Genomic DNA, 15,061 nt, shown 5'->3' with positions numbered 1-15,061 from the left:
ATATTTCGAGGCAGGAAAAAAATTATAGGTGAACATTAAAGTGATGTCAATGATGACGTCATCACATGGTTTTCTAATCAATTTTCAAATGGTTACCATTTAGCTCATATCTTAAAAAACACACATGTTACGATCAAAACTTGTTGTGTACACGTTCTGAGTTTAAAAACAAATATGGGAAAAACCACTGTGTTCTGTTAATCAAACAATCACATGGCCATCTAATTTTATTTTCAATCTGATGTTTTTGTTGACAGGAGTCCTCTGTGAATAAGTTATTGTACGGCAGAGAGAAGCAGAAGTACCAGCATGTTGTAGAAGACTTCTATAATGGAGTTCAGAGTTTGCCGCAGATGACCACCCAGGAGCTGAACAAGGAACTGTACAAAGCTTGTGAGGTAAACCTCAAAACACTGGGTTTTCTTTCCATAAGCAACAAAAAACATACAAATACAATAAATCACAGAAAAAGCAACCAACAGAATTAAAAAAAATGCCTAAAGGGCAGTAAACAAGAAAACCACGGACAGAAGACAAACAAAAAGGGACAACAAAAAGACCAAGGACTAGACAGTACCAACTAGACATCTAAACATCAGATAAACAATATAAACCGGGCAGAAAGTTCTAATTAAAACATATTAACCCATTTTTGTTAAAGATCATCGAGTGATCCACACTATTTCTACTTAAAGATCATCTTCAAAATGTTATATAAAATAAGTGAATTATTTGTGGGTTGAACAAAGAAAAGTTTACCAGAGGGGGAAGTGAACCTGCAACCTCCAGATTTAGTGCCAGTGCTCCACTAACTATACTATCTAGTGTTCGGGGTGTCAGTTTCAAGCCATAAATACAATCTTTAACAGCTGTATAGCCAGGTATCACATCCAAGTTGTGCAACCAAACCTGGGAAACAGCATCTCATGTACTTTGATTTCAAAAACAAATTCTTAACCCAGTTCTTTGTTGGTCTTTCAGAATTTCACTGGTCTATTCAGCAAGTTGGACACCCTTGAGCGGCTGTGGAACATTGTCAGCAAACACAATTCAACGGTAAGTGTTGAAACACTGTATATAGTCTTTACTATCTAAATTATTTTGTTCTCTATGTTTGTTGCATTTGACTGTGTTTCCCGCCAGGCGAACCATTATCAACTCATGAACAAGGGAATCAATGTGTGGTGAAGAGGTTTTCAACTAGTGGTTTAAGCCCAACGAGGCCTGGTTCTTGATAATTTTACCCAGACGAAGTCGTAAATTATCAAGAACCAGGCCTCGGCGGGTTTAAACTACTAGTTGAAAACCGATTCAACACACTTTGATTTCCATTCATAAATACCTTTTCGGTCAAAAAACATCAACACTTTTTTGTCAAAAAGTAAACATGCAAATTTTTTAATTGTTCAATAATTTCTTTCAACACAACACCCCTCCAGCTATGAAATGATAAGGCACTTGGCCCGAACAGGTAAACAACTCCTTATAATGGAATGCTGTGCGCGTCGCGTGATGTGGCACAACTGTCCCGGCCGTTGCTCTCGACCAATAGGAATGAAGAAACTGTCTTATAAGCACAGGTGCAAGCTCGCGTGTCACGCCCATGTTTCAACACTTTTTACTGGTCATAAACAAAGGTTTATACACACCCACGTGACACGCTCTCCACCAATAGGAAAAGCGAAACTGTCTGAGGTATTTATGAATAAAAGTTAAAGTTACCACAAGAGATGAATTATTGTAGTCATCTTTATCTAGTCTCCTTTGCAATCATACATTATAATGGTTAACAACCAAATGGGGGCCTGGCTATTTCCCTTTCTGCCTCACAGATTGTTTTCTCCCTTTACTATGGCTTCCTTCTCTTCCACTTATTTCTTCATTTTGTTATTAATAATAACTAATAATAATATTATTGTTGTCTTTATATTCATTCAATTGAACCTTAAATTTAAGAATTAAAGGAATACCAAGATGGTGGACTTTGTCTTCTCATTTCTTTTCCAGATTCTGGATGTTCTTGAGTCTGAACCAGAATATGAAGAAGCCCACCTTGGATACCTTCTTGAGGAGGTGCAAGTCACACTCTCCAGTGGGGATGAGGCTTTGTAGAATGATGAATAAAGTCCAGTGTTGCAGTATACTGCTACTCACTACTCCTACTCAGTACTACTCAAATATCATTGTTATTTACCTCATGCTTTCTCCCTTTATGTAATTTGCTTGCAAAGTACTCATATTTAAAGTCCAAACTTGACTGAAAAATAACCTGAACTCAATCTCATGTACTCGATTCTCAACTGCAAATGTACTCAGAAGCGCTCGCCCTTGCATGCCTGCTTCTCGAACACATTGTAGCCACATCCTTCGCAATTCAGCTCTTAGCTGCGAGTAAGGATGATTAGCCCTCAAATTATATTATATTTATGTGAAGATCATAAGAATAAGCTCTGAAAAAGTAATTAGTTGAAGTTGTCTTCGAAAGATAGTTATTATAACAGGCACGCATATCTTATCCAGAAATTAAATAAAAACCAATAAATATTGACGACAAGCTTGCCCTGAATCAGTGTCTTGATTTCACCTTGATCACTGATTTGATCTTTTGACTTTGCATTGAAACAATTATTTAAGTGTGAATGAGGTTCTTAATTGCTAAGCAAATTAAAGTGTGATGTCTCAAAACAACCACAATGGTCATACTGACAAATGACAATACATCTTAGGATGAATCTTAGTGCTTTGTGAAATTGAGCCCTGGTGACCAGATTAAACAGTTACCAGTAACAGTTGGATTGGGAAGTGTTTCATTATGCATGGAATACTGTCATGTGTGCACTGCATGTGTGAGGACCTTGTTCCTAAACTCATGTTTTTTATTTTTTGGCAAAATCGAAATAATCATAAGAATGAAGTTATTCGTATCTGAATGGGCGCGCTAGTGGCTACAACAGCTATGAGCAAGCTTGAGTGTGCACAATGGTAGGTTGACCATTTGCACTCAACCCAAGCTGGTTGACCATTGGTTGACTACTGTGGTCAAAGACTTACACAATGAAAACTTTTACGTTTTGTTTTTTGTTTTAACAAAGATTATTTTGTTCGCATGTTTGTTTGATGCAGAATTATTTGTACAGGATATATTTAATAAATAGTTTTAGTTTTGGTTTTGGTTTTGGATTTTCAATAACGTGATTCCTTTGTTGACAAAAGATATATATTTTCGATTGTTGTAAAGCTTGCCTTTAAAGTGATATTTAACAAATCATTTATTTTCTATTTATTGATAGTATGATTAAGATGATAAGAGTTATTTGAGTAAATTATTGAAGAATGGTTTTTAAACTTTAATAATATATAAATTAAAAACGGCATTCCGTCAATGTACATATACGTTTAAGAAAAACAAATAATGATTAAATTCCCAAAATTGTAAAAAGTAGTTGATTTTGTATTTCTTTTTAAAACATTTCAATAACTTTGTACTTGAATTTTGTCAGAAATTTGTTAGTTGAAACGACTGCATTTTATAGAAAAACTCAGAAGTGGACATTAAATGTAGTTACTCAAAATAATTATTAGCATAAAACCTTACATGGTAACTATAACTAATGGGAGAGGTTGATAGTATAAAGTATTGTGAGAAATGGCTCCCTCTGAAGTAATGAAGTTTTTGAGAAAGAAGTAATTTTCCACGAGTTTGATTTTGAGACCTCAGATTTAGAATTTGAGGTTTCAAAATCAAGCATCTGAAAGCACACAACTTTGTGTGACAAGGGTGTTTTCTGTCATTATTATCTCGCAACTTTGACAACCAATTGAGCTCAAATTTTCACAGGTTTGTTATTTTATGCATATTTTGAGATACACTAGTTGAGAAGACTAGTCTTTGACAATTACAAATAGTGTCAAGTGTCTTTAAGTTGTGGCAGTCAATTCAAGCATTTAATTTTTGAACAGGCATAATGCCAAAATGTTAACTCTTTTCTACTCAGAATGTTTGGAAACATAACTGTTTTACTTCCACTATATGACTCAACAAAGACTTTCTAATTTGTATTTAAAGATAGAAAAACTATTATGTGTTTTCCCACCACATTATTTTTTAAATAAATGTTTTAATGTTAACAAGTTTGAAAATTATAGGATTGTGCTGATACATTTTTAAAAATATTTTGTTAATTATATTTAAAAAAACAAAACAATTCCTACTGTAAACCTGTGTTTAAATGTTTATTTTTACCACTGGAAATTGGTGGGATTTGCCCCCTTTTCCCCTTTTAAACTCCTTTTCAGAGAAGCTTGGAAAAAAAATGTTGGTTTAATCGGCTTTCTTGCAGATGCAGAAATCAAGGCTGAAAAGTCATTAATTCGTTCTGAATCCTCTTCCAATTTCCAAGGCAATTGTTTGTTTTTACCCATTTCCTTCTTTTCTTATCTCTGAATTATAAACCGTTTTATCTTTCCGCATAATTATCTTTGTTAAACGTTTTATTTAGCCGCATTTTACTATTTACAATAATTAACAGTGTCATGTTTGGGCCACCGTAAAAACGCGTACCTGGATAAATTAATGCGCATGCGTGTTGTCGTCATAACTTTTGAGTGAAATAAAAAAGGAATGGGTTCACTCTCTCGAGCTCGAATCGTCAAATGTTGTTCACCTGGAATTGGAAAGAATATTGGCCTTTGAGTCAAATTATCAGGTATGTTTATAACCAAACTATTTAATGTAAACATTTGTACTTGTTGAAACACATTTTGTAGGACATGTGTGTGTGTATTTAGCGTGTGATTTAGCAGACGTGAAAATGACCGGTGACCACCACAACACAACTCGTGGTCCCACGCTGCTTGGGTGTGGGGCGTTCGAACCGGGCATGGCCGGCAGAGACTGCAAATGACCGAGGACGTAGCTAGGCCTTGGAGAGTTAGAGAAACGGCCTGCAAAGTGTAAATTGTTTCACTCCGAAGGGCATTCGATAGGGATGGTGTATAAACTAAAGCAAAAAGCTACACGAGTTTACAGGAAGGTAGACATGAAAAAAGTCGGAATCTGCCAGGGTTTGCAAAAGAAAAGGGCAGTTTTAGCGAAAAATAAAACTCTTGCGTTTTTACGCGATTATTAGTTTAGCCTGCCGCGAAGTCAAGTGCCAAGTTTTGAAAGCTGAACATTTGCACATCATCAGAAATATCCCTCTCCCCCCCCCCAAATGTTTAGCCATGACCATGAGTTGCATTGTGTAATAATTAATTGCAACATTTTCTGCAGATTTCATGCCTGAAATCATATCAATTTCTTCTGCCTAACTGACGGGTTAGGAAATACTCGCTCATATTTATGACTTTAGCTAGGGACAGTTTAACTTTTGGCAGAACAAATTGATATTAGGACTAGTGTTTTGAATTGATAACTGAGCAAGAAAGTCGTGACATTATATTTTTTATAACTCCAGCCAGACAAATTTTGTCAGGCAACTTGAGGCCAACCAATTGCATGCACGAAGAATACTAAAGCAGCACTAATGGATATTCTTTACTAGTCTACTAAGTTTCCAGGATCATAGGCCTAAATAAGAAAAGTGAAATATGAATGAATTTTCTTCTTGGAGATTTCCTGGAAGTGGTGGCCTCCTGTGTGACATGGCCTTAAAGGGAAGGTACACACTTGGTAATTGTCAAAGACTAGTCTTCTCACTTTGTGTATTCCATCATATGCATGTACCTTCCCTTTAACGAGTGTTTGTACCTAGCAAGCTCGCCACCAACAAAGTCGCCCCCTGCAAAGTCGCCCCCTAACCGGCTCGCCCTAAGTTGTTACAAAGTCGCTCCCTGACAATGTCGCCCCAAACAATGTCGCCCCCTAGCAAAGTCGCCCCCTGACAATGCGCCCCCAGCCAATGTCGCCCCCTAGCAAAGTCGCCCCCAGAAAATAGTTAGGGTTAGGATTAGGATTTGGGTTAGGGTTAGAGTTAGGGTTAGGGTTAGGGTTAGACCTTCCACAAGCACATTACTTCATACGGAATTTTTTCTGAAAATGTTTTAACTATATTTTTTTACCATAATTATTGTAGCCTTAATTATTTTCCGAACAACATCTGGGGGCGACTTTGCTAGGGGGCGACATTGGCTGGGGGCGACATTGTCAGGGAGCGACTTTGCTAGGGGGCGACGTTGTTTGGGGGCGACATTGCCAGGGGGGTGACTTTGTTTCAACTCGGGGCGAGCCGGGTAGGGGGCGACTTTGTTGGTGGCGAGCTTGTCAGGTGGCGAGATGACCAGCATTCATTTGCAGGGACTGTGAAATTAACTTTACAAATAAAGTTCAATTTCAAGTTCAAAGATAACATGGAATTTACATATTTTGTAAAACGGGTTGTCACAAGTCAGAGTCACTGTCAGAGTTTAACTCTTCTTTTGTATTGGTTGCATTTGTTATTCACTGCTATGATCTACTCCATTTTTGGTTCCCACGTACCACATACTGTTCACCTAGTGAAAACCACAAGTGAACAATGAACTTGAACAACAACAAGTCGTCATGGTGGTCGGTGAAGCATGTGTAGGGAAATGATCACATCTGGGCTCCAGTAGGCAAGTTGCCTAGAAGGGAAAAATATTTTCATAACGGAGGCTATTGTCAATGTTTTGTTTATTGTTGTTGGTCATTGAAACTAACTACATGCACCAGTGTAGGGAACTGTGTTGCAATGGAAGGTTGTTAAATCAACGATTCAATTCAACTGAGGCGAGTGCAAACTAGACAGCGGAAATTTAATGAAATAGGGCCTAACTGTTGTTGGTCTGGGACTAATCAATATTCTGCTGTGCATCCGGTCTTTGATGCACCTTTCCTCGACCTAAAATGAGGCCTTTTTCAGAGACGATTAGCCCCATTTTCTGCTTTGAATTAGGTAGAATAAACCGTAAACAACTATGGCAGCCATTTTAAAACTTTGAAAATTGCTTGCTACATGTACTCAACTTTTTTGTGATAGCCAAATATCTTTCTCATGACATACTGGGACTGTTTGCCAAATTCCATGCTTGTGTATTCAAAGACACAGTATCCCAAGCCCAAATATTCCCCCTATCTGCCTGAACATAAAGTGCCCTATGCTATTTGCTTTGAAGTATCCTAAAAATTCAGAGGCTATTGCTAAGTATAAACCCCTTTTTGAATTATAGAATAAGCACAATTTAGTTGAAGTTTATGATTATTTTGTAATTGTTTAGAGATTTATGAAAGGACTTAAATGATCGAAAAAAGAACATAAGGTATTTTTTGTATTTTAGTTATAGGTTTAATTCTATGTTTTTGTCCTTTTCATTGTTACAGCTAGAGATCTATACACATTCAGCTTAAATCCTACCAAGGGAGGTTGAGTATGGAGGCCCAGAGGAGCCACATAACCATCTTGTTGTCTGTATGTTTGATCCTGCTGGGATTATTAAGAAGTTTTGTATCAGCTGAATGGCAAGGAGATCTGTCATCTTATCACATTGCTTCATTCAGTAATCCTCATCCTCCTAGACCTCTCAATGATCCATCTGGTAACCACAATGCTAAATTCAATCATTTCACTCTATCTGGCCCTGATGGAGCTGTGTATGTTGGAGCTGTCAACTACTTATACAGACTGGATAGTTCATTGAATCTGCTACAGAATGTTAGTACATGTCAAGAACTAGGAGAGGATAGATGTGATACATTCACCAACTACAATAAAATCCTGATATTAGATAATCAGAATCGGTTGATTACATGTGGAAGTGAGGATGGTGGAAAGTGTCAGTTCAGGAATCCAGATGATTTGACTGATGTGTTGTTTCAACCAGGGCCTAATGTTGCTGGTTTGGGAGAGTTGTCTACTGTGAGTTTGATTGCACCAGGAACTGATGGACCAATGGGAGATGGTCCAGATGGAGGAGACTGGTTGTATGTAGCTGTGACTTACTCTAAAGAGGTTGTGTATAGAGCAATCCCACCAGTCAGCAGAAGAATCCTTAGTGCAGACAGGTTGTTGATATCTCCAGAATCAGGCACAGAGTATTCTTCATCTGCTGCATTTAATATTACAGCTCCAAAAACTCCAATCAATATTGCATATGTAGCTGGTTTTTCATATGAGGGATTCACATACTTCATCACTTCTCAAAAGGAGGATTTTGGTTCCAATGTCTTTGTTTCTAAAATGAACAGAGTCTGTCAGACCAGTCCATTCTTTGACTCTTACACAGAAATCACCCTACAATGCCAAGGATCAGATGGTAGTGTGTACAGTTTGGTACAAGCTGCTTATATTGGCCCAGCAGGTCAGGATCTTGCTGTATCATTAGGTTTGAATGCTGAGGACATGGTGTTGTTTGCTGTGTTTGCTAAGAATGAAGGAGCTGATGGGACTAGAGGTGTACCTATTGATCAGTCGGCATTGTGTGTGTACAAGATGAGTGATATTTTAGATGCCTTCAAGGACGCAGTCAGGGGATGTATTCAAAATGGAGAAAACTACTCAGTGCAGTACTTGGCAGGATCCAAATGTTCATTATTATTGACAGTAAGTATCAAGGAAACCAGGTTTAAGTTTAGGGTAAAGATATAACACATTCAGGAAACAGCCTTCTGGATTGTTGAAAATGGTTACATTGGGTTTAAAGCAATCGCACAACATCGGTAAACAGTATTGTCCAAAGGCCCACGTTTCGCCGTATGTGTTATAAATAAATCTGTTATTCTCGATATCGAGAATTGATAATTGTTTTAATGTTTTCTCAAAAAGTAAAGCATTTCATGGAACAATATTTCAAGGGAAGTCTTTCACCATTACCTTCTTTAAACCCTGTAAGTTATTTGTAAATCTGTGAACTTGTAATTTTGTTCTGTTCAGAAAGTGTCCAATGGGTATAAGTCTTCTTCGCTTTTGAAAGTAATGCAAAAATTTGTTTGAAAAGTTTGAAAAGTAATGCCTTTTTCTACATTTGTTTGTCCAGAAAGAGAACTAAAAAGACTGGGTTTAAAGGCAGTGGTAACTATTGGTAGTTACTCAAAATAATTATTAGCATAAAACCTTACTTGGTAACGAGTAATGGGGAGATGTTGATAGTATAAAACATTGTGAGAAACAGCTCCCTCTGAAGTGACGTAGTTTTTTTAGAAAAAAGTAATTTTCCACGAATTTGATTTTGAGACCTCGGATTTAGAATTTGAGGTCTCGAAATCAAGCATCTGAAAGCACGCAACTTTGTGTGACAAGGGTGTTTTTTTCTTTCATTATTATCTCTCAACTTCGACGACCGATTGAGCTCAAATTTTCACAGGTTTGTTATTTTATGCATATGTTGAGATGCACCAACTGTGAAGACTAGTCTTTGACAATTACCAATAATGCCCAGTGTCTTTAAAAGTATGTTTTGCAAAGTGGTAATTTTTAGGTTAATTTTACATTTGTTAAATTTACAAAGTTAATGCTATTCATGGATGCTATTTATCAATATTTTTTTCATTTCTAGCTTAGTCCAGATATATATCTGTGTCATCCTGCTCCTAGTGGTGAGGACACTAACACATACAAGTATGCTAAAGGCATTGATGTAACAGTATCCAACGCTACTCTGGAACTATCAGGTATAAAAGCAAAGTTATTTTAAAATAAATTAATATGTCCTTTTTTTTAGAAATGTGAACAAACTGTCAGTTTATTAGTTGTTAATGGCTACTTTTTGTAAACAAAGACAAACTTTTATAGCATACATTACTAGCTGTATTTGTAAATTTATGTCAGATTATTTAATGAAATTTTGCAACTTTATTTTGTTTGTATAGGCCTATGTCCATTGATATCTTTTGCTTGACCCAAAGAATGTAAATCAGTTAAGTGTTATAATTATTTGGTTTATCAAAATGATATTTATTTACAGATGCTCTGATGTCATCCATCATTACAACTACTGAACTGAACCACACTGTGGCTATCATTGGAACTGACTCAAAGGGTGAGCTTTTAAAGGTGCGTGGAAAGTTTCATTAACTACCATTGCAATCATATAGGTTTATATAATATAATATCACTATTAGAAATTAAAATATAAGGACGTAAATTGTAAGATAATACTATAATACAGTTAATCACCAGCATCTGGGGCCAATTTTCTGGCTCCGGAATTCTGCACTTATGGCCCATAGACTTGAGCTTTACAGAGCGCTGTAAGCGCAGAATTCAGCAGTTTTTAGCAGAGCCTTGAAAAGTGGACACTGATAATTTTTATCGTTTTAGTTACATGTACCCAGATATCAGAAAGTAATATTTTCTCTCCTGCTGTCATACAGGTCCACATCCAAAGCAAGACCTCAGCCAGACTGTATGAAAGAGTAGACCTTGGTATTACTGGATCAGTCCTTAAAGATGTCAAGATTAATAAAACAACAAGAGAGATGTACATACTCACTGAACAAAAGGTACAGTAACAAGAATATTAATTTGGGGTTGAAGAAAGAACAAGAGTGGGATTTGAGTTCCGATCCGAATGTTGGCGAATCTCCCTATTTGTTCAATACCTTTGTATGGGTTGCTACTCGAAAGCCATTCAACCGTTAGCTGCCAAGTATCCAGTTTATTGTGGGAGTGGCAGCCAGGGAATCACCTTAAGGAGATGCATCTTTTTCATTTACTCTCTGAATGGGTACAATGAGAAAGTCAGGATGTTGTTTGACATCAATTTGAGTTAAATTTTGCATTGTCAAACTATTTTTGGATTTGAATATAGATTTTGAAAATTTAGGCAACTGACAATTCATGAAGCTCAGCATTCTCATTAATTTCATAATGTTGAATTATGTTTTTATTTGTACCATATAGTTTTTGAAGATGCGTGTTGAGAATTGTGGTCAGTATACAACGTGTGAGACGTGTATTGGTACGGATGCAGGGATGGATGGAGACCCATACTGTGGCTGGTGTACTCTGCAAAGACAGTAAGTATTGTATCTTCAGAGGAAAGCAACTAGTTACAAACTAGAATAAAAATTCATCAAACAAAAGTACTTTGAAGAAAGCTTTTCCTCTATTCCACTAACTGTTTTGTACTTATTAGTTTTAGACAGTTGACAATAGATTAGGAACCACTCTAGGTCGACCCAAATAAAAGTTGGTTTCAGACAGGCGAACTTAATATAACATTGGGTCTGCTCATGACGGCTCCAGGTCTGAAACCAAGGCACTCCAGAGTTGTTCAGAATGACTGCAACAGTCGATCTTTCGATTTCTAGTCTGTCCAGTCGCTCCCAACTGTTTCAGATGTCAAACTTTTCATTTTCTTAATTCAGAATTGGGTCTGGCGCAACTCTGGAGCGCCTGTCTGAAACTGGTGTTAGTTCATCAGCAGAGCCTGGGTGGGATTTTTTCAAGTGTGAGCTGTTTCTTGATGATTTTGTGTGACACTTTAATCTAATACATGTAGATGCACCCTGTATTCAGAATGCAACATGCCTGATGTGTCTACCCGATGGTTAGCCTACAATACTGCACAGTGTATTGAGATAACCAATGTGGATCCTTATAACAATCTACCAATCACTGTCACTGAACAACAGGTAAGTTGCAACTTAAGAAAAGAAAATGTTCCTCTTGTTTATATTTTCCCACCCACCCTTTTCTTTTCCACTCAACTCGGTGCCTCAGTGGGGAAGAATGAAGTTTACATAAGTTTGTAGCTGAAAGAAATATGAATAGTTATTGGAAAATATTGAGGACTTGACAATTATTTTTTGTCACTTCATCCAAATGTTTTTGGATTTACATGGCAGTCTTTTTGTCAAGAACATTTTTCTTGTCTTTGGATGTAAAGTTTCCCAATCCGGAACATTTGGAAACTCTACAGCCAAAGACAGGGAAAAAATACAAAAAAGTCCATACATTTGTTCTGTATTAAATAATTTGCTCTAGTTAATTTGTTATAATTAACCATTTTGTATATCTGCAAGGTTACTGTGAGTGTAGAGCAGTTACCAGACTTACTGACCAACATGACATATGAATGTTGGTTTGGATCCTACGTATCTCAAGCTACAAAGACTAATGAGGATCTTAGATGTGTCTCCCCACCTGGTAATAAGATACCTCCAATTCAACAAGGAGGTAAGTCAAACACTAAAAATTGTGTTTTTTTTTGTCAAAAACTAATATTAGAATGCATGAAAGTTTTTTCTTTATAGTTATTTCCCCCTCCCATTTTGCAGATGATGCTGTTCAGGTTACACTGAGCATCCATTCCAGTGAAACATCAGTCAGTTTTGTGGATACAAGTTTCTACTTCTATGAATGCTCAACTCATACTTCGTAAGAAATTTTTTTTTTCTCTTCTTCATTTTATGTTTGAAATTTCTTTTGGGTTTTTATTTTAATTTTTTTGTCTCACTTCATTTTAAGTTTGAAATTTCTTTTGAGTTTCACTTCACATTAGTTTTGAAATAATTATTGAGTGCTTTAAAATTTTGTTTTGTTTTTTGTCTGTACTATTTCTCTGGTGCAGCAATTTCTTCCATTGTATTATTTTGTTGTTTTGTATTTGTGTTTGCTATAGTTGTGTATCTTGTGTTGGTAGTCGATGGGCCTGTGATTGGTGTGTCTTTGAGAATAGATGCACTCATGTTAGTTCTACTTGTGCAGGAGACAATGAAATCATCATTACAGGACAAAATGTAAGCGATGCATAATTTTGTTTAAATAACGATATTTAACAGTTGAACAAATTAAAGTGGCAAGTGTTTCCTAGAAAGATAAAAAACCACATCCTTTTTGTCTTGAAACACTTGAAGATGTTATTTATGATTTGTTAATTCTTTAGAATCCAGTTTTGTCTTGGGCACCCAAGGGTCCGGGTTCCTGCCCTCAGCTGCTGGCTCAGAATACTGAAGTCCTTCTTCCCAATGGAATTGAAAGAAGTTTACAAGTCATGACTACAAATCTACCCGATCAGACCCAGGTTAGTTATCAGTCAATCAAAATAAACTTCTACATAAAATGTGAATAATTTAATCACAGGAATAATGAATGACAGCTCAAGGCATGATTAATGACCTATATTAGATATCTCAGTTGGCAAAGCACTGCACATTAATCCAGCGGTTGTAAACAAATAACCTGACTGCTTTTGTTACACTTGTATACCGGTTTTAACATTAAAATGTGTCTTGTGTTGTATTTTAGCCTTTGATAAAGGCTCTGCTAGGATCAAAATGTTGTGCAATAAAAATAAAATTCAAACAAATAACCTGATAAGAAATTGTTTCAAATTAGTATTAATGAATTACAAGGGGTACATGTTTCCTCCTTGATTGAACAACATTGTGTAAACTCCTTTTGACTAACCTAACTTTCCATCTGTCTCTTCATCTCTTAGATTACTAGCTTTGAATGTAGCTTTGATATTGAGGGAGTCCGTCAGAGTACAACTGCTCAGCGTAATAATGGTACCATTGTGTGTGACATGAAAGCTGTAAGTTTATTACACTTTTAATTTTCTTGAAGTTAATAACCAACTTTTTACCAAAAGAAAGCCAAAAGTTGAGTTAAACTTTATTTGATATCAACCCATTTCTATTTCACAGTATACCTACACTTCCATTGATGAAGCAGAGCTGATTGTGAAACTGACCATTGAATGGACAGACACCAGTAATAACCCTCACATTCTAGATGACTTATTCAACAATAATGGTGAGTTTGAGTCAAGGATGTGGGGTGGAGAGAGTGGCACTTCCATTACAAACAAGTCCAACTTATAGAATTTTACCCTTAGTGAAGACCCTACCATACAGTAGCTAGGATCCCTCAAGGGGGGATGTTGCTGACTGAGTTCGAACCATCTAGCATTAATTGTGAAAAACCTAACAATCATGAGATAAAATTATTTTGATCATGAGACGCTTTCCCTCCAGCACTCTAAATTAAGACAATGGTAACTTTCTAAAGCATATTTTGACATGGAAACTTTTATGATTTATAAATAGTGCATGCAAAGAAATATTTTAAACTTGTATTTTTGCTACAGCAACACTTTACAAGTGTGGAGCATTGAAGCCAGATTGTAGTCGGTGTGTTACTGCCAGGCCAGAGCTTGAGTGTGTTTGGTGTAATGCTATGTGTGAACTAAGAGAGTCTTGTACAACAGCAGAAGGAGAGTGGGTTACCCACAATAATAACGCCAACTGCCCTGATCCAATCCTCCAAGGGGTGAGTAGATTTATTGGTTGTTCATTATTGATATGGAGATCAGAGTTTGTAAGGGAATAGTAACACTGTCGCTTCGTACCAAGCTGAAACATTGAGGAACGTTTATTTTGAAAGTTAACTTCCTTCAGAGAATGAATAATTTGAGAATGAACACCAATTAAATTACTTTATTGATCTGATATATCGGATCAATAAAATACCATTAAATTTTTTTAAATATCCATAAACACCTCGGACAGTTTCGCTATTCGTATTGGTGGAGAGCACGTTATGTGGGGTCGTGGCCGTGCAATAAAGGCCCTCGTCTTCTACTTTTATCGCACGGCCACGACCCTGCCGGTTTTAAACAGCAGTTTAAGAACTCGTTGCTACCCTTTTTTCCCCTTAGTTATAACTGGAGGGTTAATTGTAGGGATATAGATTGTTGTTTGTCAAAGTAATCTAAGGGGAGTAAAATGTAATGACATCTTGACTTGACAATGTTGTATTGTTTAGGTGTATCCATTGAGTGGGCCAATAGAAGGTAACACCATAGTATCTGTAATGGGTACAGATATTGGCAGAGGGTTCCATACTGTACTGAATGTGACGATTGGAGACCAAGACTGCTATCTAGAAGGACTGGAAGCCTATTATGAAATAGGCCACAGGTAAGAAGTTTTATAAAAACACAAGACATTTCCTAACCATTTCTACCTGATCATTTATGCTCAGTTTTTCTAAACTTGCTTATGGCAGTCCTTAAAGCACCCTCGTTGTTGCTGTTGCCCGGATGGCTGAAGTGTCACTTGTAATATTCAATTAGGTAGTGTTTCCCCCATTCAAATAGG

General features: G+C 36.7%; 2 protein-coding genes across 4 annotated transcripts in view; both read left to right on the top strand.

Moving 5' to 3' along the window:
- LOC139933762 (plexin-B-like) overlaps positions 1-4,131 on the top strand; it is a 129,923-nt gene extending 125,792 nt beyond the window's left edge. For 2 of the 3 annotated variants that reach the window (XM_071927963.1, XM_071927964.1), the window contains 3 exons: positions 258-398; positions 982-1,056; positions 2,008-4,131. In XM_071927963.1, coding sequence (XP_071784064.1) covers positions 258-398; positions 982-1,056; positions 2,008-2,112 — 321 coding nt within the window. In that variant the 3' untranslated portion in view covers positions 2,113-4,131. The remainder of the gene's footprint in view (positions 1-257; positions 399-981; positions 1,057-2,007) is intronic. The other variant, XM_071927962.1, reaches the window with a different exon arrangement.
- Positions 4,132-4,321: 190 nt separating this feature from the next.
- Positions 4,322-15,061, top strand: part of LOC139933766 (plexin-B-like) — a 28,540-nt gene continuing 17,800 nt past the window's right edge. The window contains exons 1-15 of the mRNA XM_071927968.1: positions 4,322-4,706; positions 7,340-8,558; positions 9,511-9,625; positions 9,919-10,007; positions 10,328-10,456; positions 10,857-10,972; positions 11,458-11,590; positions 11,981-12,134; positions 12,236-12,335; positions 12,580-12,697; positions 12,844-12,981; positions 13,399-13,494; positions 13,607-13,715; positions 14,050-14,231; positions 14,727-14,881. Coding sequence (XP_071784069.1) covers positions 7,389-8,558; positions 9,511-9,625; positions 9,919-10,007; positions 10,328-10,456; positions 10,857-10,972; positions 11,458-11,590; positions 11,981-12,134; positions 12,236-12,335; positions 12,580-12,697; positions 12,844-12,981; positions 13,399-13,494; positions 13,607-13,715; positions 14,050-14,231; positions 14,727-14,881 — 2,804 coding nt within the window. The 5' untranslated portion in view covers positions 4,322-4,706; positions 7,340-7,388. The remainder of the gene's footprint in view (positions 4,707-7,339; positions 8,559-9,510; positions 9,626-9,918; positions 10,008-10,327; positions 10,457-10,856; positions 10,973-11,457; positions 11,591-11,980; positions 12,135-12,235; positions 12,336-12,579; positions 12,698-12,843; positions 12,982-13,398; positions 13,495-13,606; positions 13,716-14,049; positions 14,232-14,726; positions 14,882-15,061) is intronic.

Source organism: Asterias amurensis, chromosome 2, assembly GCF_032118995.1.
Source record: "Asterias amurensis chromosome 2, ASM3211899v1".
Taxonomy (NCBI): domain Eukaryota; kingdom Metazoa; phylum Echinodermata; class Asteroidea; order Forcipulatida; family Asteriidae; genus Asterias; species Asterias amurensis.
This window is presented reverse-complemented; position numbering and strand designations above follow the sequence as displayed.